This window comes from Triturus cristatus, chromosome 5_2 (assembly GCF_964204655.1).
Source record: "Triturus cristatus chromosome 5_2, aTriCri1.1, whole genome shotgun sequence".
Classification (NCBI taxonomy): Eukaryota; Metazoa; Chordata; class Amphibia; order Caudata; family Salamandridae; genus Triturus; species Triturus cristatus.
The window spans coordinates 700,193,316-700,217,773 of NC_140588.1; the positions used below are offsets into that span (position 1 = coordinate 700,193,316).

Below are 24,458 nucleotides of genomic sequence, written 5' to 3' on the forward strand. Positions count from 1 at the left end.
TTTCACTGGTGGTCAAATTCCACTAGTGTGTGCCCAAATTATTAGCCCAGTGGATCTACCTCTAACGCCCTTTGCTTGGAGGATTGCTAAATGCAGCGTTCCCATTATTGTGTACTGGAGTAGTGGTCAATGTTTCTTGAAAAATTCGGATGATAAACTGTGAAATCTGACCGCACAAGCAAAGCATCAGCTCGAATGGTACCCGTCTCCCTATAATATCCATGAGAAGATGAAGCATAGATGTCCATTAACTCATAATGATAGGGCAATCCCTTACCACGTGCTAAAAGATGGCATCCACCTCTCCACAACGGGGGCACCCAGTCTCTGTTTCACGATGCATCATCTTACCTAGCTGTCCCAGAGATAGGTACATATGATGTAAATCAGTGGTACTTAACCTTTTGACTTCCGTGGAAACCCACTTAATCATTACTGGAATCCAGGAATCTCTCTGAATCATGGGATCCCCGGCCCTGGTAGAGTCATAACTGGAATCCGAATGTAAAGGTAAAATGGTCAGAGGGTGGATGGAAGGGGGAAAGATTTAACGGATTGATGCTTGGATGGAAGAGACCAGCGAGCTCTTCTGGGGAGGATTGGGCTCACTTGCTTGGTGACAGCAGAGCTTGGGTTCAAAGTAAGGGGCATTTTAATTTTCCGGCAACTCCCTTGTCTAACGATCATGTATGTGTGCAACTTTGCGACACCTGGGTAAGGCCCACAAAGCAGCTGGAGACTAATGAGTAACATTTGCACCTTTTTTCAACCATCTCACCCAACAATATTTTACTACACGCAACACTAATCGGGGCACCCAACACCCGGGCCTGTTCAAGGACAGCAGCCAGTTAATCATCTGTTTACCTTGGATCGTCCTCTGCATGTCTACCCTTTCTGTGCTTTCTCCATCACCAAATCATTTTACCAACCATTGCAGTGTCCCTGCTAAGGAGTAGTGATGTGTCCACAAGACCACCTTCTTTAACAGCACCATTCTATATCTACCAATTCTCCAAGACCAGTTTCATCAGTAACCCTTGTAATTCTGTGAAAAATGTTCCCTGCAAAATCGCCAGTAGCACAGGAAAAAACCTGGAATTGTGGCGGTGCTAGCATCTTTGCCACAGCGACCCTGCCCATCAGCCACATTGACAAAGTAGTCCAAAACGGCAAGGAATTATGAATGGACGCCATTGTTCTATCCAAATTTCCAGATATGAACTGGGACTCCAAACGATACACATTTACACCCAGATATTTGAAAGTATCTTAATTTATGCGAACTCTGGGGTAAGAAAACTTAAGTGCACATAACTTTCTGTGTAAAGAACACTGCATAGTCTGTGGCATCAAGAGCTAGATTTCCAAATCTAAACGAAGAAGGGTGAGACTATTCTCTGTCTTAGCTATATCAAAGAGCTCCCTTTGGTCGGTTCTTAATAGTACTACTTTCTAGGTTGATGTGAGTGGCCCTATGTGCATTACCAGTGGGAAACCCCATTGTGATTTTAATGTGATCTTGTATAAAGCACAGATGTTCACAAGGTTGCAATTACAACATATCTGTCACCTCACTAGCTGTGAAAACAAGGTGAATGTATACAGAATATGTTCAATCATCGTTTCGATCCCACTTGATTTAGGCTTCTTCTGTACCTGAATTACAATACAGCACCATAAATGGCGTAGACGGAGTAGGAGAGCTGACAGTCAAATAAAGGGGGTTCGGCAGCTGTGCATAAAAAAGGCCAATCGCGAAATTGGCCTTAAAAAAACACAACAATGAACAAGAAACAGGTTTCGGGTGGGCCCTTTGTAGGGCATCTGGGCCCCAGGACGGCATCACCCTTTTTACCACCTCCCTCTAATCTCCCCCCAGTCGGCGGCCCTGTGGCCCAGCTGCAGATGTGTGGAGATCGGCAGCTCCGTGTTTTCGAGCTGCGTGCCCCATGCGATATCAGCTGCTGGGCCTGGAGTGAGCGAGGCGGTGCTTAAAGCGGCAACGGGGTTCTCCGCTCGTCTCTGGAGTCTGCGGTGACGTGTCGTGCTTTTGGCGGAGGTGGGGGGTTGCCTAGGGTGGTCGCATGCTGTGCATTTAGAGGGCTACTGTCATGTTTTGCCTCTGTTTATAATCTTAAGGACCCAGGAGTATTTCGTGTCACACACTTCTGCTATATTCGATGCCACGCTATTCTTTGTGAATCAGAAACGTTTTGTGTCTGTGCCTCGGCATGTGTGCAAATAAGACATGTAAAAGCAACCGTGCTTTTGTTGTGGGAACGTCTGAAGAAGGCTGTGTGTTTTTGAGGGGACGGTGGCAATGTCGAGGTGATCGCTGCGCAAGGGGTGTATGGTGGTAGGCTGGCAGTTCTGTTGGGATGTTTGTGCTAGGGGTGTGAAGTGTCGTTCCAGCTTCTCACGGGGCTGTGCTGGGGGATACTCTGAGGTCACGTCCGCGTGACGGTGGCTGTGAAGTGTTTGGGTGAGGTAAGGACGGACTGTGTCGGTGGAACGTTCTGGGAGTGCCATAACACTGGAGAACGCTGTGCAAGGTGTGCGGAAGGCTGTGCTAGCAGCGTCTTGGGTCCAATACTGGAAGACGGGGCTGCCTGAAAGAAACTTTGGGCGGGTCTGCCTGTGCAGGGGGTGGAGCCACGCAGGCAGGAAACGTACAGTGAGTGAACTGGCTGTGCAGGGACTTTCGTCCTTTGCGTGCGTGGAATGTCGTGGGGCTCTGTGGGGCGGGAGAGGTCTTAGCTTACATGGAGTTGCCGGGGGGATCGTGCTGTGCGTGCAATGACGGGTTATGTGCACGAAGGCGTGGGTCTACCCATGCAGGGGCTATGAAAGAAACTGACACTAGGGTAGGGAGTTAAGGCTAGCGCCAAGTGCTGCCTACGCAGTACGGATGGACTTCCTTATAGATGACTGACTACATTTTTTTAAACCAACAAATGCAGAAAACGAAACGTGATAAGCATGCAGCAAACATAGGGGAAGTGGCGGTGCACTGCAGTGACTATTCGGGATAAGGTGCTATTGATGGAGGATGGGGTGGCCCTAAACCCATTGTGGGTGCGACGGTGGAGGGACGTTGGACGTGCACGCAGTGCCATGGTGGCAAACAGGAGTGTGTTGTGGGGGATGAGTGAAGGAGATGTCGGATTTGGATGTGTGCAGGAGATGTCCATGACTTATGAACGGGTGGGTGTAATAGGGCAGGAAGAGTGGGGCCATCAGCGGAGAGCGTCGTCATTTCCAAGTGACAGTTATTTTTGACAAGACGTTTGGAATCCTGAAATTCAGTTTCAGTTGTATTCGGGGTGCATGCCTCAACGTTTTTAAGTTTCCAAAAATATCTTCTCTCGGATAGGCTGTTCATTGAATGTCGATGCGTCTGTGTGCATGGAGTGTGGAGGTGGCTTGTGTAAAGGGTGTCAGTGTGTGCTTAGGGAGTTTAAGTGTGGTTGTATGTGCGCAGGGGGTGTGGGGCTGCTTTTGCGAGTTGTGTAAGGTTGTCGAGTAAATGTGTATGCAGGCTGTTCGTGACTGGTTTGTGTGGACCCTGTGGGTTGGTATGTTTGCAGGTGGCACTCATCACAACTCTGTGAGGTGGAAGGGGTGCGTGCCCTACTCTGTGGCCTCTATCCGCATCAGAAGCACTGGATGGCCATTCGGAGCTACTTGCTAGCGGCGCCGAAGGACTGTTAGCGGCTGGTTGCGGGGCGCAGGTTGTGACTGGCGGTCATGTTGAGCTTGAGGTAGGTTGTGGCTCTGAGTGCCAGTTGTGGGTGTGCCGGCAGAGGAGGCTGGGTCTGCGCAGCTTGTCTTGTGTCTCAGAGTGCAAGCTTCCGCTATACCGGCTGTGGTGGTGGTTGGCAGTGCTACTTGTGACTGCGGACCGTGGGGATTTAGTCTGACTGCGCAGACTCGAGCTACTGGGTTATGGCTGTGTAGGATGAGAAACTAAACGCACTGGGTTTGCGTGCGGTGGATGTGTTTGGATGTGTACATTGCTGCAGTTTTAACTATGCTGGTTGTGCCTAGCGATTCATGTGGTAGCAACACACTTAACTTGACCTCCGCTAGCATCCTGGTGAGGGGCGGCTGGCGCCTTTCTAACAATGTTCTCATTTTCGGGGCGGGTCGAATTTTGTGAAGGGGATCATTGGCCAAAGACCGTCGAGCATCCCGCAGTTTCATGTCCGGGGCTCAGGTGATGCTGCCCGTCTTAGAGGGCAGTTTAGCTACAGTGGCCCAGCTGTCCCACCTACAGGCCTGCAGGCTGGCCCTTAAGGTTAAGCTTTGTTGTGAGCGCGGGGCTCCCTGCATGCGACCACTTAGCTGCTAGTGCCCCCGTTCCAACCGTGAAGCTGCGTAAATGCCAGTGTCTTTCAGTTCTGTGCTGCCGGTAGTCTGTCCGGAACTGTGCCGTGTTCCGGTGACGCAGTGTGATGCTTCTGGCAGAGCGCACGCCTGTAGCCGCTGGCAAAGATCGCCGTCATATTTCAGTACTGAAGTGTGTGCACATGGTGCAGTGTAGTGCCATGCCGATGGAAGGCCGAGATGTCTCCTATTCTGTCGCGGCAGTAGTGAGAGGACGTTGTCTAACCTCTCGGCCCGTATCTGGTTCGTGGCAAAAACAGCGAGGCTGCGTGTGTCAAAGGATCAGGGGAGGGGGGCAGCGAGCGTTTTCGGTAATGCGCCACGCGATGGACGTTGCAGCTGTTGGCAGATGCAAACATGCCATTGAGCAGGAGTGTGCACGGACATCGTAAACAGGCCACCATCGTTTGAGTGCGCATTCCTGTTGTGTGTGCATTCCTGTGTCGTGTGGACGACTCCTGTCCACATAGCTGCCTCTTTCCATATGTGCGTGTTGGGCTGCATAAGTTTGGTTCTGCTTGTAGTTCTGCATATAGTCATTTGTTTATGCTTGTACTGTGGAGGTCAGGATACGCCACCTCGTGAAGTGTGTGTGTTTGAGCTTGATTGAGCATGTTTTCGAGCTTTGTGATTAGCAATGTGATGTATATAGATAACAATCTGTGGGTGGGTCGGTGTATGCTCTGCGACTGATTGTGTACCTGTTTGTGTGGCACTCTATTGAGCGTATATGACTGCGGTTGTAGATTGCCCACACCTCACCTACTGAAATGTGTGTGGTTGTGTATGTGTATACACACTTTGTGAGTGTTGACCGAGGTGTCCCGTAAGATCCACTCCCCCGTACTGACGAGTGTGAGCTGTGCATGCTTTTGTGTGTATGGCTGCTGATTTTCTGGGGCCCATGCACGTGACAGTATGTGTTTTACGTGTAGCGTTGTTTGCGGGAGCCCTTCCTACATAGTGGGGAGAGATGATGCAAGTGCCTGCGTGTGTTGCTGTACACCACCCCATGTTGCTAGACTCAACTCCGTATGTGTGTCATGCATGGCGGCCTGCCACGGGAAGTTTGAGGGGGCGCGTATCCGCGGCTTGCCAGACACTAACACCCATAGTGTTTGTCCGAAGTTGAGTGGTTTGCAGGTTGGTCGTGGGTGTGTTAAAGCAGCGTGTCTGTGAGTGTGGGCTGTAGTGTCGCACTCTTCTCTAGTGTAGTTCCTGTGTCTACCCTTCAGGCCTCGGCCCTGTACTCGCAGTGGGTAAGGGGACAGGATGCCATCGAAAGTGCGGGGCAGCGTAGGCTCAACTGGCAGGGGACGATCTAGGGTCTTTACCCTCGGCACAACCATCCGCTGAGTTGTGTGCGTGTTGACTTCAACACCACTGAAGATAGATGTACTGTATGAATTTTGCAGTCTACCTAGGTTCCGTTCACCCCTTGGTGATTTTGTCGTGCCGTTATTTCATAAGTATTTCCCTCGTGCCAGCTGTAGTACGTCTGCACTTCCGCACGTGTTTTCTGTAGTTTCCTGTGTCCTTTGGGTGCACATTCTGGGTCGTGTGACTGCCCCCTCAGTATTGGTAACAGACAGTCTCATGTGCGAGAATAAGGATGATATCCTAAATACCACCTTTGCATGAAGGTATGCCATGTATCACCCGAATGCACTTCTCTCTCCTATGGTTTATGCAGGGTAGATATCTCTGTATTTCTGCCGTGGACGCTTCGCCGAAGTCTTTGCCTAGTGCTTATACTATTTGTTTTTTAAATGTAGAGTTTCATTCGCAGATCCATTGCTATTAACAATGTATTTGTGAATTGTACCTTAAGCCCTTACCTGTAACGTGGTATTTTCAGCCAGTGGATGTTCATTTGGCTGCTGGCAAACCACAATGCAGTATTGATGCTCCGGTCGAGATGTAGCATTATCGATAGTTCAGTGGAACACATGAGTAAACAACTTCTCCAAAAGGCAGCGGTAATGCAGGGTGTCTGTGGCGCTATTAAACCATCGCTTTTAAAAGTTGTATTAATGATGCGGCGCAAATATGGTTGAAAATACCCGCTACAGGTTAATATATGCATTTTACTTTTTATAATAATCAGGCGCAGTGGCGTTAATCACTTGGTGTAAACCAACATTAATACCATGGCTTCATTACTTATGACCTGGCTGCGGGTAGTACAAATATCCTGGTTTAGGCAGTTTTAACAATATTCTGATGCAGCAGGGCAGTATCAATAAGTAAGTGTGAGGCAGTACTCAGTTTGTGTGAGAGGAGCATAGTAACGGCCCGGCGTAAGGCAGCAGTAGTAACCCTAAGGAAGAGCCCTGGGTCCTTCACAGCTGCACACAACCCCTTGTTGTGCTGCTCGGAGTTTCCTTCCCCCTGTGCCCGTGCAGCATCGGCCGCGATGCCCTGTCCTCTCCTCCCCCGTGTGTATGTGTCTGCGCTCCTGGGCCGCTCAGCATGCCGGGGCTTGTAGTGCGAGTGTGGATCCTCCAGTTTTCCGCCTGCGACCAGCTGGAGGCGCTGAACTACATTTCCCGGTACCGTTCCGGGGCGGCTCTCGTACTCTCTCGGCTGCTTCGCTGCTGTTTCCCAGTGTCTCTGCGAAGCTCTTCTGGCAGTGTCGGCGTCCGACCGGCAGAACCAGGGGCCCTGAACCCTCCTGTAACCCGCCGGCCGCCTGGAGCGGCACCCCGCCCCAGGTCCGCCTGACCCCCGGGGTGCGGGAGAAGAACCGGGCACAGGTGCGTACCTCCGCCCCGCACGAGTCTCTCAGCGCCCCCGGAGTGCCGGGGACCCGTACTGGGCGCCTCCGCCACGTCCCCTCAGCTCTAGCGTAAACCCCCGCCTCTACACCGACCCCCATCACCGCCTGAAAACTCTACTCGTCGCCCCCTCCCAGATCCCTGCCTTGCTTCCGGGCTGGGGGTCCCTATGGAGACGGTCGGGGGCGGAGGGCTCAGCCCACCCCGGACGTGCCTCCCAGGAAGGGGAGTCATGACATCCCGTGCGTGGAGCGCATCCCGAGCCTCACCTGCGCAGGAGGGGACGGAGTACCTTAAGATGAGGAGCTTGGTAGGTGCGGGTCCGGGTTGTAGAGTCATCCGAGTCACGATCTCTGAAGGGACTAGGCAGAGACTGGACCTGAGAAGGGACACGGGATCAGGCTGGAACACTCCCGGGAAGTAGGCAAGGACGGCCATGGATGCGGGGCCGATGGCAGTGGCACTGACAGAACCCACACTGCTAGATGTGTGTTTCTGAGAGGAGCATAGAGCTGTGCTGGGTGTACCCGGTACTGTGAAAGGTGTACCAAAGTGAGGTCACGGAAAGCCCTGTTGTATAGGTCTCTTTCAGTTATAATTTTATGAGATCTTGAGGATGGCGAAACATATTTTAATCAGATGATGCCCAAATTGTAATAGGATATATACTCTGGGGTGAAAAGTCGTATGTTTTGGGTAGCTGTTCTCATTGGGGAAATCTGAATCACTTGTGTGTGGTTACTCCGTTTATTGGCAGCATTATGCTGGTTATGGATGAGGATGTCGGTTGTTTGCCTTAAAATGGGATTAACAACCCTTAACCTGACAGTGAGGTTAAGGGGAGCCGATTCCATAATATGTTCGAAGCCAAAGTATGAACGGCAAGGAACCTGAAGTATTCTCATGGGGGTGGTTGGGGATATTGGGAGAGGAGGCTCCCATCTTGCTCTACCAGTCGAACAAGGTGTGTGTGGGTACCTAGAGTCATATGTAGGTACTGGTGTATAATTACAATTGGAAGCCCTGTTGTGGTTGATATTCATCTCGCAGGTGACAGGAGCCCGGCTGCTTACACATTGAAGACTGTCTCGCCTACAAGGTCCAAGTTATGCGAGTTTTAAGAGTTGTTAGTTGTGCCAGGAGATTCCGCCCGCTGTGGCACCCAATGTTGTGTGTCGGAGCCGTGCCAGTAGTGATAGTTTTGTGATGATAGAGCCGTTCCATGTAATGTCCGTCCCCTTTGCGCCAGGTTCCACTGTTGACACATGGTACACTCAGGTAATTGAACAGGCCTAGCTGTAGCGGTTCTTCTGGGAGATAGGTTGTTTGTAATAGCCATACCAACCTATACAGGGATCCATGCCAAGGTGTGATGCATCTATATAAAACATGAACATGGGTGTGCCAGTCATGTGATTAATATGGCCAGGTAACGAGGGGGCATCAGCAATGTCCATTTTAGTTTGATACCGCTAAGTGGTGATGGCATGCAGTGAGTCGGTGGGCCATGGGAGTTGTCATGGGGCAAGCTGGGGGTAACGTAGACCTGTGTATAGAGCATTTATCTAGAGGGACGATGGTACCTGAATGTAGATATCGTAAATCGAAGGGTTTAAGGAGTGCTTGTATGTGCTGTTTCGGATGCATTGAATCGACAGGAGTTCCTGGAGCAATTTAAGGGGCGATCTAGGCTGTCTGACCACAATAGAAAGCTTGTTCGAAATGATACAGCAGGAGTTGGCGCTAATACCTCTTTTTAGGAATGATAAAACACGGACTATAGAGAGGAACCAAGTTTCGAATTATAATCCTGGTGAGGTTTGGATGAGACGAAGAAACTGTGCTAAGTTTGGCAGAATCGAACCTGTATAATAGAGCCACTTTGGGACTGAATGGGCGTGGTCTGTGGATAAGTGTACTGTAACCATAACTTTGACGGACTCCTGTTATGTTTGGAATGAGCATGCCTTTTCACATACTTGGGAAGATAGTCATGTGATAGTGGAAAGAAGGAACCTGTTAGGTGACGGAACCCTCACTTCGGATGTCTGAGCCATGTTGTAGTTGAGGGAAAGAATGTGCGTTGAGGTGACAGCAATACTTTGGATGTCAAAGCCATCCTGAGGTGGGTGGAGTCGTGTTGTGGTGTGACAGGGCCACGCTTGGCATGAGTGAGAGAGATGCGTTGCTCGGTGGTTGGAGCCTAACTTGAGAGGACAGAGCCGCCTTGGCCGCGCGCGGAGGGAGCTTGCTTTGTGGGTGCTGCCGACCCGGTCGAACCGCGCTGGTCACCCTGCGCTCGCGCTGCGATGCAGCCGTGTTTTTGTTTGAGGTGGTGTGCGCGGGGCGGGCCCGCGCTCTGTGGTGATGGCATGTTTGAGGCCGTGCTCGGCGCTCTGCGCTGTGAGGTGATAGAACCGCGCTCTCTGGTGATGGGATGCCTGCAGTCGCCCAGGGCGGGAGATTGGCGCCCGAGCTCTCCTCCGTGGGTGAGGATGGCAGGGCTGTCCCCGTGGTGCGGGAGCTGCGCTGTAAACAGTCTTCCGAGCTGCTTCGGGTGGAGCTGGGGGCGGCTCCTGCTCTAGCCCCGGGGTTGTCCTCTCTGGGAGGGGCCGGTAGCAGCTGAGGGGCTTTCCGTAGCCTGCTGGTCTGTCTTCCTGCGCCCTCAACTCCTGCTTCTCGGGCAGCAGTAACCGTCGTCTCTCTAGACTGCACACCCTCGCGGGTCCCAGAATGACCTTCAGCCCTGCCTACACTTGGGACTGCCCCCGCCACCCCCGGCTGAGTTCTCTCCGCTACGGGTCTTCGAACCTCCCCCGTCTCCGCCTCTGTATAGTCTGCACAGTGTGCCAATGTTGTTACGGGTTCAGGAAATGCTGGTCTTTCGCCGTACCTTCTCCAGGTATCTATCCCGTGGCCTCACAGTGCCTCCTCAACAGCCCCCGGCCGCTACCTGCCTTCGGCGAGCACGTTCGGCGGCAGGCGCCATGGACGTCAACCAGGGGGCAGCCAGGGGTAGCATCTGCTACCACTGCCATGCCCTTTTGTACCTCTGGCACTGTGTGTGCTACCACTGGCTTCAAGAATAATGAAGGAATAGCGAGGAGCAGAAAGTAAACAGCAGCACAATTACATAGAGCTCCAAGATTTCTGTTTACTTTACGCCGTTTCTGCGTTTTGCATAACCCCTAACTCTTAAAGCTTCACATAAGAGGCTGTTGAGGGGGAGGCTGGTGGTGGAACATGAGTCAATCCTGTGATCGCACCCCCAGCCAGCGTAGGGATCGTTGATATTACTTAAGCTATCCTTAGTGGTTTGGTGAAACCAACGTCCAAGGGCAGACCAGTTTACATGGTACTTATATATTTAAAAAAAACAAGTAGAGTCTGCACTTTAGTATGGCCATAGAAAATTCGCTCCCGATACCCAGGATACCGTTTTTGTATTTTTTTTTTAAAGTCTGATAAGTGTACCAATAGCCTTACGTTTTATTTACATACTCGATGATCTGAACCCTATGTTAATGTTTGAAAATAATTTGGTATCAAGTAAACACGATTTTTATTATAAGGGCGTGTAACCTAAATGAAGAACTAACAAGCTTGTCCCGAAACCTCTACTTAAGTCTTTTATTCATAATTCAAATAGAACATTGTTTCGCTACCGTATATAAAAATCCTTATTGAATGTGTCCACTCACTTGTGATGTGTTCCCCATGCACTTAATTTTTCTTACCAGCAGGGTGCAGATCATGTTGATTTAAGATTGGGACTACTGTGTTAACCGTGCCCCTCCATTTACATGAAGTTAGTAACCCAGATGATTGCTCAAGTCTTTGGTGATCATACCGTAGAGCCGTGTCCAGTTAAAGATAATTAAAAGTGCTTTTCCTTCTCTCACCGCCCATTAGGTGGAGTGTCCAATGTCACAAGACAGTTCTCTGGGCCAATAGAGAACTGTCGGATTGCCTGAAGGGCGTGCTTGTCATGATATCAGCGACACCGCTGTACAACGGAGTGCACAGCTGGACCGCTGCCGACTGCATCCGGATGTGTGGCATCAACGAAGACAGGTAGGCAGATGGCATTCCAGCTATGTATTAATACTGTTTCAGACCACAACGTGAATTCAGAAATGACACTGGGTACGAAATAAGACTTGAATCGGGTCACGCAGAAAAAAGGGAGAACGCTGCAAGCGTCAGACCACAGAATTTCTGCGGCACTTGGCCCCAAATATCATGCCGTGCTACACCACACTATTTGGATTTACCTGGAGACGTGCATTAGCAATTAATAGGATGTGTGGTTAAGCATTTTCAGAAACGTGCCAAATGCTCGGGCACCCCATGTAGCTGTTTGTAGAACAGTGTCAGAAAGAAACTGAAGTACCAACTCTTCCGGTTAAAAAAAAATGCCACCCTAATGTTGAGCCAGTCATACTAGACTAGACGTGTAAAAAAGGCCTTTTTTTTCTCCTCGCCACTGTAAGTAGACTTACCCAGGTTCAACATAACACCATATGACTGATTTTTTTTTTTTTTTAGATTTCTTTTGTTAGGGCTATGTGGTACTTGCCTGAGTCTAAAACCTCTACATTACTGAGGGAAAATCTTTAGTTAAGATTGACTTTTTATTGATCAATTACAGCCCCCTTTAGGTATTTGGCCCAGTTTACCATTTGCACTGTGATTAGAGCAGCACGAAAAAGTTTAACTCACAGAAAAACGCGTCATTAAGTGTGGGCAGTTGTAAGCCCCACAGCCAGTGCCAGTACCTTCCAGTATTGTATTGAAGACCATTGCGTCAGAATCTGTCATTACTTTAGTTTCGACAGTTTGCTAGAACCTACCAAGATTACAATGGGAACTGAGATCTGGACACTGATTGGGGCAGTTAACCGTAGCAGTGCTGGTACCTCCCATAATCGCAGTGAAGACCGAGGTGCAACCCAAGAACCGTGAAACGCACCAGAAGATGCGCTTGGACCTGCCAACTTTGTAATAGAGCCAAAGCTACCGCTCAGGATCAGTACTATGCAGGTCAGGTTCCTGTCCACATTGAAGTATCGCCTGAGTTATGGCCCACGAACAGCGCTGTGCTCTAGAAGAAGTGATGCAACCGCCAGCATTGAAATAGAAAATTAAATATGGCCAGGATCAGTATTGTGCTCATGGAGCACAGCCGAATCGGCTAAAATTGTAGTGAAACTGGAAGTAACAGGAGTTGCCAGTATTTCACTGGGAGGCAGCAGCAGGGCCCATGATTCACGCCATACCCTGGAAGGGCTGTACTAAAACCAGCACAAGGGCCTACCAGCTATTCATTAGGTGTTGCCAGGGCCCATAATTATTGCTAGTGATTGCCACTGTTGCATTGGAGAGGGTGCTAAGCTCAAGGGTCGATACCATAACCGGCCAGCATTGCAGTTAATAGAGTACTAAAGTTCAGGATCAATACCTTCCCCTGCCAGCAGGATTCTTTTCTTGGAGTTCTCATTTTTGCTATTTAAATCCTAGATTCTAAAACCTTTATTTGCCGTGGTGTTTGGTCTCATCTATGCCTGAAATTTGTTTGAATAGCTCTTCATTGTTCAAACACAGGTACATATTTAGTCTTTGTGCACCCATACACACCATCTTTTTTTCCCCCTGTACATTCAGATAAATGTATTGGTGCAATCTCAGCCAGCACCGATATCTCCTTGAAGCCTGAAGATATAATGAAGAAACGTGGAACTATTTTCATTGTTAAACCTATTTGCCCATTATTTCATTGCATTTTTCAAACGGACAAACACATCCTCGAATGTTAACCGAGGAAGTGTTGCCCTGACTGTCTGAAGTCTGGGAACATCAAGTATGTGTCGGTTTTCCTTGGAATTGTATCCTGCACAATCAATTATATAATATTGGCATGAATCACAACACTGTACCAGAATTATTATTTATGGTGCACTTTTTATAGGATGAGATAGCAAACTTGGACCTATATGGAAAGTTTTAAAACTATAGACTTCTATTTCTGTAGGGCCCATGGAATCTATTGGTGCAAGCCAGTCTGCCCTTGCCCTGACTGGTTGGCCAGTGGAGCACTCAGAACATGATGTTTGACAGAGTTATAGCAATTTTTATACCCTACCAAGTCTTGACCCCAATTTTGTTCCTCTGGGTCTCGTGACCATTGGGGTATCGTGCATGTATGGATTTTCTTTGGGTTGAGGGCAGTGGCAGGCAGTAAGCTGGGCGCAGTGCATTTTGGGTATTTGGTAAGCAGCTGCAACCCTAAAATGCTCGTTTAGGGTACATGCGTTTTGATCACATATATCAACCCTGGACTGCATGTGAACATACCACAACCATATATTTTAAACACCTGTACATCCTAAGGTTTCTATCACTGGGTGCCTGACCTCTCCCACCCTGAATACTTGCCTTGGAGGTAGCAGTGAACTTTGTTAGTCAGTTTTTTTGAATTTACTTCTAAAACATTGTAAGTCTCTCCAGTTTCTCTTGCACATAAACTTAACCCTGCCAAGATATGAAAGTATAGGGGTACTAGAGATGTATGTTTTTTTCTAAACAAACAAAGGTGTCCGTGGTAAATACTTATGGTTGTGAGTCAGTTTCACTCCCTCTAAGATAAGAAGCATCCAATAAATTGGTAAATCCAGAGTATTATTTATTCATAACAAAGATGGACAGCCAACACGTGTTTCGCCTCTTTTGGCACGATTTTGGCCAGGGCTTTCTCAAGGCTGTATGTCAGAGAAAGAAGAAAAAACGAAAAAATAAGTCCTAGGAATGAGGGGTTTTATTAAGAGAGAAAGTCTTTTTGAGAACACCATGTGTAGTTGTAACAAATAGAGTAAAATGTGTGATGTATGGGGACCCAATTCCATAGGTAAGTGCTCAAAAAACGCATTCAGTGGGAATTATTATGGGAAGGTTTTATTATTTGGTTCTCCTCATAAAATAGGGGATGTTAGTCTTCGTTATAGTAGATAAGTGGAGTTAATTTCACAAAGTTCTGACAGGCTTTCACCAATGGGATAAGACGGAAATTTTAGGCAAGGAGAGAGTTTTGTGTTATTACACCAGTCTTAAATTAGTGAAAGTCAGTGAAGTAGTAGGTTAGATTAAAGTGCAATTTTGAAATGAAAAATAAGACCAAATTGATACCTTCGTTTTTGGCACATAAAAATATTGCATATGCTTCATCTCACACTGAATCCAACAGTCAGATCTGCAGTCAAAGACCAACCCCAACTTAGCTTCAAGAGAAATACAAATTTATTGGATGCTTCTTATCTTAGAGGGAGTGAAACTGACTCACAACCATAAGTATTTACCAATTTTCTAAGGCCATATAGGTCCAGTGCCTTGAGTCTTTCTCCCGAGAAAACAATAACTATTCCATCAAACTGAGCAATACCTTCCAGGATTTGGGATCCCTGGGCCTCAGAACTCTAACAAAGGTGTCAGTGGTCAAACCCAAGTGCTAGCACCTCACAAATTCAGGATAAATGTAAACAAAAACAAGTAGCGTGTGCTCAAATGGACAAAAATACACTGTCACCAAAATAGTGTTACATAAATATCAGAAAGAAACTTTCAGATATTCATAATATGATAAACATTTCCAGAGCACCACGAGATTTAAGTATAAGGTCCGTCAATCCAACAGGTCAAAAAGTATTGTCCAATGCAAAACAATTAAAGTCAAATGAATAAGGGTCCAAAGTATGAGAAACACCACACGAGTTTTAAATGTCCCAAAAACTTTAATTGTTTATTTAGGTATTAAGTTCGAACAGCCGACACGTGTTTCGTCGTGTTGATGACTTTTTCAAGGCTGTAAATTTAGAAAGCATATATTTTTTAGGACCACAAACAACGTTACAAATAAATTCATATGATTACAAAAAATGAATTTATAAACAGGAACAGCAACAAGGACAATATCGGTCCAGATACATTTTTTATCAAAACTTATTCCATTATACTTTTTTAAAGAAAAACTATTATAAGAATGTGATACTAGTCGCGATTTATCACATTCTTACAATAGATTTTCTTCTCCTGGGAACTTTCTTCCTTTGTGGATTATTCTTTCCCTCCTTTAAAAAAAAAAAATATCATGGAATAAGTTTTGATAAAATTGTTCTCTGGACTGATATTGTCCCTTTTGCTGTTCCTGTTTTATAAATTCATTCTTTGTAATCATATGAACTTATTTGTAACATGGATTGTGGTCCTAAAAAATATATGCCTTTTAAATTTACAGCCTTGAAAAAGTCGTCAACACGACGAAACGCGCGTCGGCTGTTCTATTCTTGGATTTCACTGAAACTGAATGCCAAACGAAACAATAAAAGTTTTTGGGACATTTAAAACTCCTCTGGTGTTTCTCATACTTTGGACCCATGTCCATTTGACTTTCATTGTTTTGCATGGACAATACTTTTGGACCTGTTGGATTGACGGACGTTATACTGAAATCTCGTGGTGCTCTAGAAATGTTTATCATGCGTGTTTTTGTTGTTGTTGAAACATTCAGGGTGCCTACCTGCGATAAATTGGGTTCAGTGCATTTTGGAAATATGGCAAGCATATTCATCCAAAATGCTTATTTCAGGTACCTGTCTTTTTGGTCAAAGAGATCACCCCTGAGCTGTATGAAAACATACCCAACCATATATTTTCAACATCTACACATCATACGTTTTCTGTCGCTGAGTGCCAGACCATCCTTGCCCTGATTGGCTGGCCGGGACAACACATTAAACAAGACATCAGATCTTCCAGACTTTTTATTCAAAACGTAGTTTTCTTCAGTCTTCCTCACACAGCAACATATCCCTCCCAAGACTTGACCCATATCTGTGTTTTCATGGGTCTACTGAGTGTGGGGTCATCGGATGTGAGTTTTCCATCGATTTGAGCAGGGATCCATAGGGTAGATTCCATGGGGATGTCTGCAGTATTTGGGCCCAGGGTCAGCCGACATGCTGAGAAACTACCACCCTCATACATTTCTGAAAAATAGAGACAGCAGAATCCATGATGATGTGGCTTGCATAAATCCCAAAACAACAAAAAATTAACAAGGACTGGCAAAGTTGATAGCTTGAGTAAAGTAGGAAATAAAGCCTTTAACGCGACCTCATGCATCATTCTGTAGATGTGCGCCTGCAAAATGATGCCGATGCGTTTTTAATTTTAGCTACTGATCCAAGGTGGATTGGTAAATAGAAAAAAATGTGCTAAAGCGTTTTCTTTTTTTACATTAGTGGGCAGGCGGGGTAAGCATAAGCAACACAGAATTGTTTTTGGGAATGGCAAAGCTTCACTGAGTAAGGTGGGGGAAGCTGAAGCATCACACGGAAGGGTGGGGGAATGGCAATGTATATTTGGGATGGTGGGGGTGAACGGAAAAGCAACACGGACAGTAGTGAGAGGAAACGCTAAAGCAACATGGGAGGGGATGCAAAAGCAACAGGGAGAAGGCTGTAGGGGGACGCCAAAGCAACATGGGGGAAGGTGAGAATGATACCGAGACAAGGGTTGGAGGAAAGCAACACAAACGATGTATGTGGGGCAAACAATGTGGAAAAGTATTCAGGCAAGAGGGAGGAGAGCAGGGAGAAGCAGTCGGGCAACCGAGTGCATCATGGAGTTCAGGGGGAGGGACGTATACGAGGGAGATGACTCACACACACACAAACTGTAATGGAGTGCTTCACATAAGAGAAAAAAATAGTGCTTGAAAAGCAAGCAGGGGAAGTACAGTGCCAGCAAATCAAATGATGAAATGCTCCATGGGAGGTACAAACACAAGATTGACAAGCTGGGACACAAATAAGGAGGAGGCAAATTGGAGTGAAAAAGAAAGCAAACCATTGGTAAGCAATGGGTGGGCTCCAAACCGCTCTATATTCTTGGTAAACCACAATACGCCACACAATTGACAGTACACATGCTATCTTGTAGGCTCGACCTAAAAATTACAACTTCTTCCCTAATCTGTGACAGAATACTCCATGACGTCAGGCAATTGGCAAAAGTAATACCAGTCTGCTTTCCAAAGAATCAAAGATCATTCAGGTCAGATAGTGCATTTTCCAACCAAACTAGTGAGTTTCTGTACATCCTAATGCAAGGATTTAGTGTTCAGCAACCTTTGTGTCTAAATTGAAAAGCGAACCAGGTCTACTAAACCATTTGAGAGGATTAGAGTACATAAAAAATAAATTAAAATAAGCTAAAATGTGACTTGGAACTCGTTTTTACAAAGTGAATGTAGAAAAGCAGTGAACACTTTAAAGCAGCAAACAAAAGCAAGCATTGGCATAGCCAATAGGTCTCTCCTTTGGGAACTTATAAGTGTTTAGCCATGCAACAGTTGCATAACTAAATACTTATAAGGTCCCAAAAGCGAGACCTATTGGCTATGCAAAGCGGCCGTGCGGCCGTGAAAGTGATCACGATCACACATCAAAGCGGCCGTGCGGCCACGAAAGTGAAAGTAATCGCGGTAAAGCGCGGCGTGCGTGCCCGTGCACATGCACTGTAGCTCTAGGCTGGCCTGGTAGCACTTTTTGGAGCCCTCTCAATAAGTCTCGCCAGACCAGCGCATGTGCTGGGTCAGGCGAGACCTAAAAAGCTCAGCTTTGTAACATCATAAAGGGCACATGTATCTTAGGTCTAGCTTTACTGCGCATTAGGGCTGTCTTGACAGCACTGTTGTCTCTAGCCTTGCCAGCAATTAAAAAAGCTTTCCGATTTTAACGGGAAAAGAGAGAAACTTGGACTCTGCCTGGATGTTGTTTGCCTTAAATACAGAATTTGGTTGGCAGAAAGTGTTTTTTTTTAAAACTAGAAAATAGAGCTTGTATTGCACTTTTTGACTTGTGCCAAGTCTTATAATCAATACAGGAGAGTGTGTTAGTTATAGTAGCAAGCCATTGATCAAGGCTATGGGCCTTATCTGTTATTAAGATAAGTGTGAATTAAAGCCTGCAGAGAGGTATATTGTTCCTTGGATACCATTGGTTACCGTTGTAGGCAAGGGTTTGATGTTGGTAGCCCCCTCTGAACAATATTTGAGTAGGTTTGCACTATGATAATCCTTGTTAGGACTCATTAAGACAGTATTTTGTTTGTCTATCTGTAATTTTGTACATATTTGTAATTATGACTGTATGCTTGATGGATGCCTTATGAGAAAACGTGTACTCAATAACTTGGCTGGGATGGTTATGGTGACAGGCTAATAATGAAGACAGTGGGCCTGATTGGTTCAATGGGAAAGTTAGGTCTGATGCTGTAGCTCTCTCCTGTTTATAATGGAAAGTTATGACATGGTAAGTATGCCTGACTTATTTATTGTGCAAATCATTTCTTAAAGCCAGTAGCCCTTTTACAGTGGATTGTTTTTTTTTTATTTTTTATAAGAAACCTTTATTACACATTAAAAAGATACAAACAAGGGCCTACAACCACAAGGGCCGGCCGCTAGAAAGCTCGGGAGCCAGCAAGGCAACGCCATACATTCAAATGAGCCAGAAGCAAATGCTCCTGAAAGTTCGTAAGCACATATAACAGGCCGCGGCCACAGTCCAAGGGCGATCAAAAAGGACGGTTTCATATTTTCTATTAAAAAACAAACAATAACACACAAACAAGGCAATGAGAGTCCGAAATAGCAGCGTGCGCTCCCCAGGACGGGGGAAGATCCACGTTATCTGGAATAACTCTTGACAGGAGGTGGTAGAGGGGGGCGGCGGAGAAGAGGACAAAGCATACACAATTACGTAGAATGTGCGGCTAGGGGGACAAAGCGGCGTCGGCATCTCGCGGCAGAGGCGGAGCGCAGATATTTCCACGATAGGAATTCCATGGACCCCACACCTTAGTCCACCTCCCAGGCTTGCCTCTCGCCACATACACCGTCTTTTCCCTGAACATACACCAATCCATATTCTCCTTCCATACCGAAATCGTAGGCGGCCTCGGGGAACCCCACAACTGTGCGATATTGCGCTTAGCCACCATGTACCCCAAAGTAACCCACTGCGTCTGCGCCGCATTATAGTCATTTGGTTCCCAGACATTCAGCAAACACCTCCTGGCCTCTGGTAACAAAGCGACATGCGTGACCTCCTCCATTACAGTATGTACCCCGTTCCAAAATCGTACGACCGCCGAACATTCCCATAGGATATGAAGAAAGGTACCCAACAAGCCACAGCCACGCTTACACATTCCATCCCTCGAATAACCCATACGTATCAAACCAGGCCCTGTGACATACACTCTATGGAGTATCTTCAGCTGCACAAATCTAAGGCGGGCCGGGATCGCCATTACAGTGGATTGTTGTTACACTGTGCTACAGGCTGGAGACTGGTATCTTGTTACATTAAATCTTTCAGATTACCATGGTAGGCAAGGGTTTTTGTGTTGGCCACCCCTTTGACAAAACCTGATTGCGGAAGATTTTTAGTGGAACAGTCCTCATGGTAGGACCTTTAAAGAGGGGTTCCATATTGTTTTGCCAGCTGCAATTTTCACATATTTGTAATTTCATAAATATATGAAAGATGACTGCCATCTTATGTGCAGTTCTGCAGACATGTGTTGGTTTCGGTGACAAGACAATGGTATGGTTTATAGACCATAGCTCATTTGGAAGGTCGTCTTTAAGATTCCATAGATTTAGTCTTTTTATGAAAAGTTGTAACAAAGCTTGCAGGCCTGACTTGTGTACTGTGAAAAACATACGTAAAAGAGAATATTATTTTAAGGTTGGGTTGTTATTAGTGTGTTAAAAGTCTATGTGCAGGTATTTTGTGACATGAAATCTCACAGATTACCGTAGCAGGCAAGGGTTTCGCTTTTGGTGACTCATTCAAACGAACTATGGAGCTAGAAAGTTTTCACTATTACTTAATCTTTTTATAGTTGTTTAGTCCCTCTTAGGAGGGATTTTATATTTTTTGACTACAATAATTGTATACATATTTGTATTTGATAGGTACCTTCTCGCAACGTTTGTGCTTAATACAGCAAGCCTGATTGGGTAAAGTTATGTCTGATGTCGACGGTCTGATCTTTTTATTATGAAACCTTGCAAATAAAGATACTAGTGGAGATTTATCTATTATGAAATGCGTAACTTCAAGCCAATAGGCCTTTAAGGGTATATTGTTATTGTACCGTGGTAAAGCCTACAGACCTGTATTTTGTTACATAAAATGTGACAGATTAAAGGCGAGGGAGGTAGAACATTTGCAATGTAACAATTATTGCTAGGCATAGAAGTTTGCCACAGTCTTATAATGAAAAAAGCAATACTATTATATTTAAGCGCTCACACAAAGAGGGCTTTGGGCCTAACCTCTTCTGCCACTGGTCTGTATGGTGTTATTTACACTTCTATCCATAACTGCATGAGGCAATGAGACAGCCCACTTCAGGCACTGGCTTTGTTGCTCACTGAGTGACAGCATTCGTGTGAACTCGTGCACAACCGTCTGAAAAGGAATATGCTTCAGTGCCACGGCTGTTGGGCCAGTCTAGTTTTCTACTTTCTCATTTTATAGGTGCCTTTTGAATTTCTTTCTTTTAACTTTTTATTTAAATTTTTAGGTCACTCTAAAGCTCCCCAGATTGTGCCGATGGGCCGCTTGTTTACAACACATTTCAACTGCAGTGCACCACATCCCACGTGGACACTGACTATAAACAAGGTGGACAACCTGGAATAGTGTTGTGTATCATTGTTTTACTATTCCAAAATGGCCAACACATTGGTTCTAAACGTTGCAACCATGCTGGAACTTTAAAACAATGACACGCTATGTCCAATACTATTGCAAGACATTTACCCAGTAATGCGTTTAATTTAAATTGTTATTACAAGCATATGCCCACCACTTTTAGGTGGCAGCATGTTTTCTTTCCCCTACTTTAATTCTTTTAATTGATCTCGCCCATATAGAGTTTGTGTGTTTTGTTGGGGTTGTGTAAGTGGATGAATGCAAAAAAAGTCAGTGTGTTGATGAAAGGATACATGCTTGCAAGGATGCATGGTAAGTTCTTTTTATGGTAACTTATTGAGTGTCTTAAACCATCAACGAAGAGACACTTTAATTTAAAAGCCAGACCTATTGGCATTACCAATGTGGTCCTTGGAAAGGTATAGGACATTTTTAAACTCCTACTGTAAATCCCACATTCCACTACTACGAAAGTATAGGAAAACATAGAGGATATTTAGGTTTCTCTAAAAAAAAATATCTGGACAAAAAGGTCCTGGAGGAAAATCCATGATGGTCTTGATAGATTGGGTCAGTCCGTTCTTTTGGTAATTTAGACCCTGCACCTTCCCCTACAAATAAAGTCTGGCAGTCTGCTCCAGACCTATCTAGTTTGCCAATGCTTATTGGTTCTAATTTTACAGAAGAGCTTATGTGGTCTCTCAGCCAGCCCACTTCATCCATTGATCTGTTGTGCCATTCACGTTTTTCTTCCGTCCACTACAGCATTCAACTTGGGGCAGTTGGCCATCCTCCTTGAGTCATTGGCTAACTTCACTGTGAGTGAGGTCTTTCTGCTCTTTCACAAGGAGCTTCCCCACAAACAATGTAGTTCCCTTCGGGCCATGGACTGCTATGACAGTGTGTGCTTGAGACCCAAAAAGATTTTTGCTTTCAGCCAATGTCTTTTAAATTTCTTTTTTTTTTTTTTAAATAATTGATGATGGCCCGGCAGCTTCACCAACAATAAAGTACTGCAAAAACAAAACCAGCATTGACAAAGCCAAAAGGCGGGTGACCAACACTAGACCTTTTGGCTTCGTCAAAGTTTGTTTCATGTGGAAACCAAGCTTGTGTGTAACTTTGGAACCTTAGCCTATGTGTGATCTTTATAGTTTTTCCTCTAAATACCATAAGTTGATTAGAAAACACTCTGTGCTTGTGCTATAGTAATAACTAACGCAACAGCCTCAGTGGCCAGCATACCAATATCGATATGCAATGCATAGGTTTATACGCGGTCTATGAAGTATTTAAATTGATTATAGTTAGGGTTTCATCACATCATCCTCTTGAATCCTATGATATTTCTTCCCACTCAGACGGGTTGTCATCTCTGCTTTATCGTGGGGTTAATTCCCTGGCATCTATCTCTTGTGATCAATTCGGAAAGGACATGGTCGAGCACAAATTGTCGATGGTAGTCCAGAGGGCAGAGGTTATCTGAAGGCTGTGGGGCGCCTGTAGTCTTCTTATCCTCAATACTTATAGGAAATATCAGTGTTTTGTAGGAACACTAGCCTCCATCAAGGCAGGTGTCATTTGTTCAGCTCTGTGTTTGGGGTGTGCGAAAATAAAAAGTGTCATATCCTTCATCTCCAAACTAAAACGTGATTCTAAATATTTGACTCTTCTATAGCCTCCCTCCACTAGTAGGGCCGTTTTCCATTTCTTTGAAGTCATTGTACTGTCCTCTCGCTGCCACCGCTGCAGGGCCGATCCGTGTTGGATCTCGGGCTGAATACTAGCTCCACTCCAGGTTGAGACTATCACCACTTTTATGGCCCTTCCATCATCACGTCAGTTATTGCAGAAGGGGACAGTGCTAGAGTATAGTATTTTTACCGGGCCAGCCAGATGTCTAGCAGAAGCACCGGTAGCACTGCAGCATTTAAGAAATATTTCTTTAATTTCTTTACAGTTCATTGATTTTACACAAGGCCTTGCACAGACAAAGTACGAAATTCGTGTTTCAGCCATGGTCGTTTGTGTTCCAAAGCTGCTGTACACTTAAACAAAAGTTGATTCTTGCTCTTAATGCTTTACCTTGTGCCGAATTTCCCTATCAGTCCATTAGGGAAGCAGGGACATCGCGTTCTTTTCTTTTACTTTCCACCAATAAGTTTACATACGTGACGATCCTGGGTATCCACACTGTGCTCTCTGAACCCCATTCTTCCACAGACTTCTACTCTAGTGTCCGGGATAGAAGGATAGAGGTGCGGGTACTAGTGGCTCACAAGATACCTACCTCCCAGCGAGGTGTACTGAATGAAAGTGCTGATGATATTGCACGAGGATTCTGGCCCTAAATGACTGCAGAAAGCATACATTGTAAAGTGCATTTTAAGTAAATATTTTGCTTTGGTAGCAATAGTAGTAGTCGTCACTGTGACATTGGTAGATGCAGAGATAATTGCTCTTACTAATAAGTATTATTATTAGAAGTATTGCCACGAGTAGCAACAATAAAACTGTTATTCAAAGTGAAAGTACCAGTAGTAATGCTACCAGTAGTTCTTTGAATACAAGTATTGCCAGTAATAAAAGTCGTTGTTTTTGCAGCAATACTACTAGTAGTCGTAAGTATTAATACTGTTGTTGCTGGTTTTAGTACTACTTCTGATGTTTATGGTATTACCAACACCATTACTGCCACTAAGACCACTGTGTCTCCAGCTATTAAGGCTAGTACAGACGCAGTTGAAAGAAAAAGTGTTGTTTAAGCAGTATTCCATAGCTAACGATGCAATATGTTTACTATTGGAAATGTTAAACTGTTCTTAAAGAAATTACTGCAAGTAAGTTAAAATTAATATTGTATGCTGAAAATCATACATCAAAACAATTCGCTGGTACTAGTATTGGGTCTCCCAGTTAATTCCTAAGCAATGTGGAGGGGTCAAAGCTTATTCTTGGTCAGTGTTGTAATTCACAAACAGTGGATTTTTCAGCATATTAACCATTGTTGCAGTTCCCAAGCAGTATATGACTGGTCAGTTTTGAGGTCTAGAGTGCATTCCTGACTATTGTCTTAGACTGCAACACACTGTACATGGCGATGGAGGGTCCGTAGACGGAGCGCGATGACCACAGAGAATTCAGGAAGACCTTGTCGTTTTGAGTTTGAGCTTGGGGTATGAGCGGTCAGCCTTCTTGTCAGATAATGACTTCATTCTTAACATTAAGTATGGAGTAGCCTTTGAGTCTGAGGAGATGCAGTATTAGTCTTGGTTTGAAAGTCTGCCGAGTTGCCTCGCTGCTGTGACCTGGGGAGAAAAGGAGGACTTGCCTGAATTGTGAGGAGCTGGACTGTCTGTCTCACAACGTACCCCACACCTGTAAACACCTGCAGACTTCCCATCTAAATGTAAAAATCAGTGTTGGGGCAGCCCGGTAAATTGAGTCTCCCTAGGAGACACGAGATTGCCACAGCCCGGCTGCCCAGTAAGAAGCTAGAGGAGCATCA

At 45.7% G+C, this 24,458-nt stretch overlaps 1 protein-coding gene across 14 annotated transcripts in view; it reads left to right on the forward strand.

Annotated features, from left to right (window-relative positions):
* Window positions 1-24,458, forward strand: part of BCORL1 (BCL6 corepressor like 1) — a 1,042,621-nt gene that overhangs the window by 185,920 nt on the left and 832,243 nt on the right. For 4 of the 14 annotated variants that reach the window (XM_085607780.1, XM_085607776.1, XM_085607781.1 and 1 more), the window contains exon 2: window positions 11,079-11,240. Coding sequence is in view for 6 of the 14 variants with exons in the window: in XM_085607776.1 (XP_085463902.1) it covers window positions 11,155-11,240 (86 nt within the window). In the remaining 8 variants the exon portion in view is untranslated. Of the gene's footprint in view, window positions 1-6,943; window positions 7,477-9,802; window positions 10,069-11,078; window positions 11,241-24,458 lie in introns of those variants that run through there. The other 10 variants (XM_085607782.1, XM_085607788.1, XM_085607777.1 and 7 more) reach the window with 6 other exon arrangements.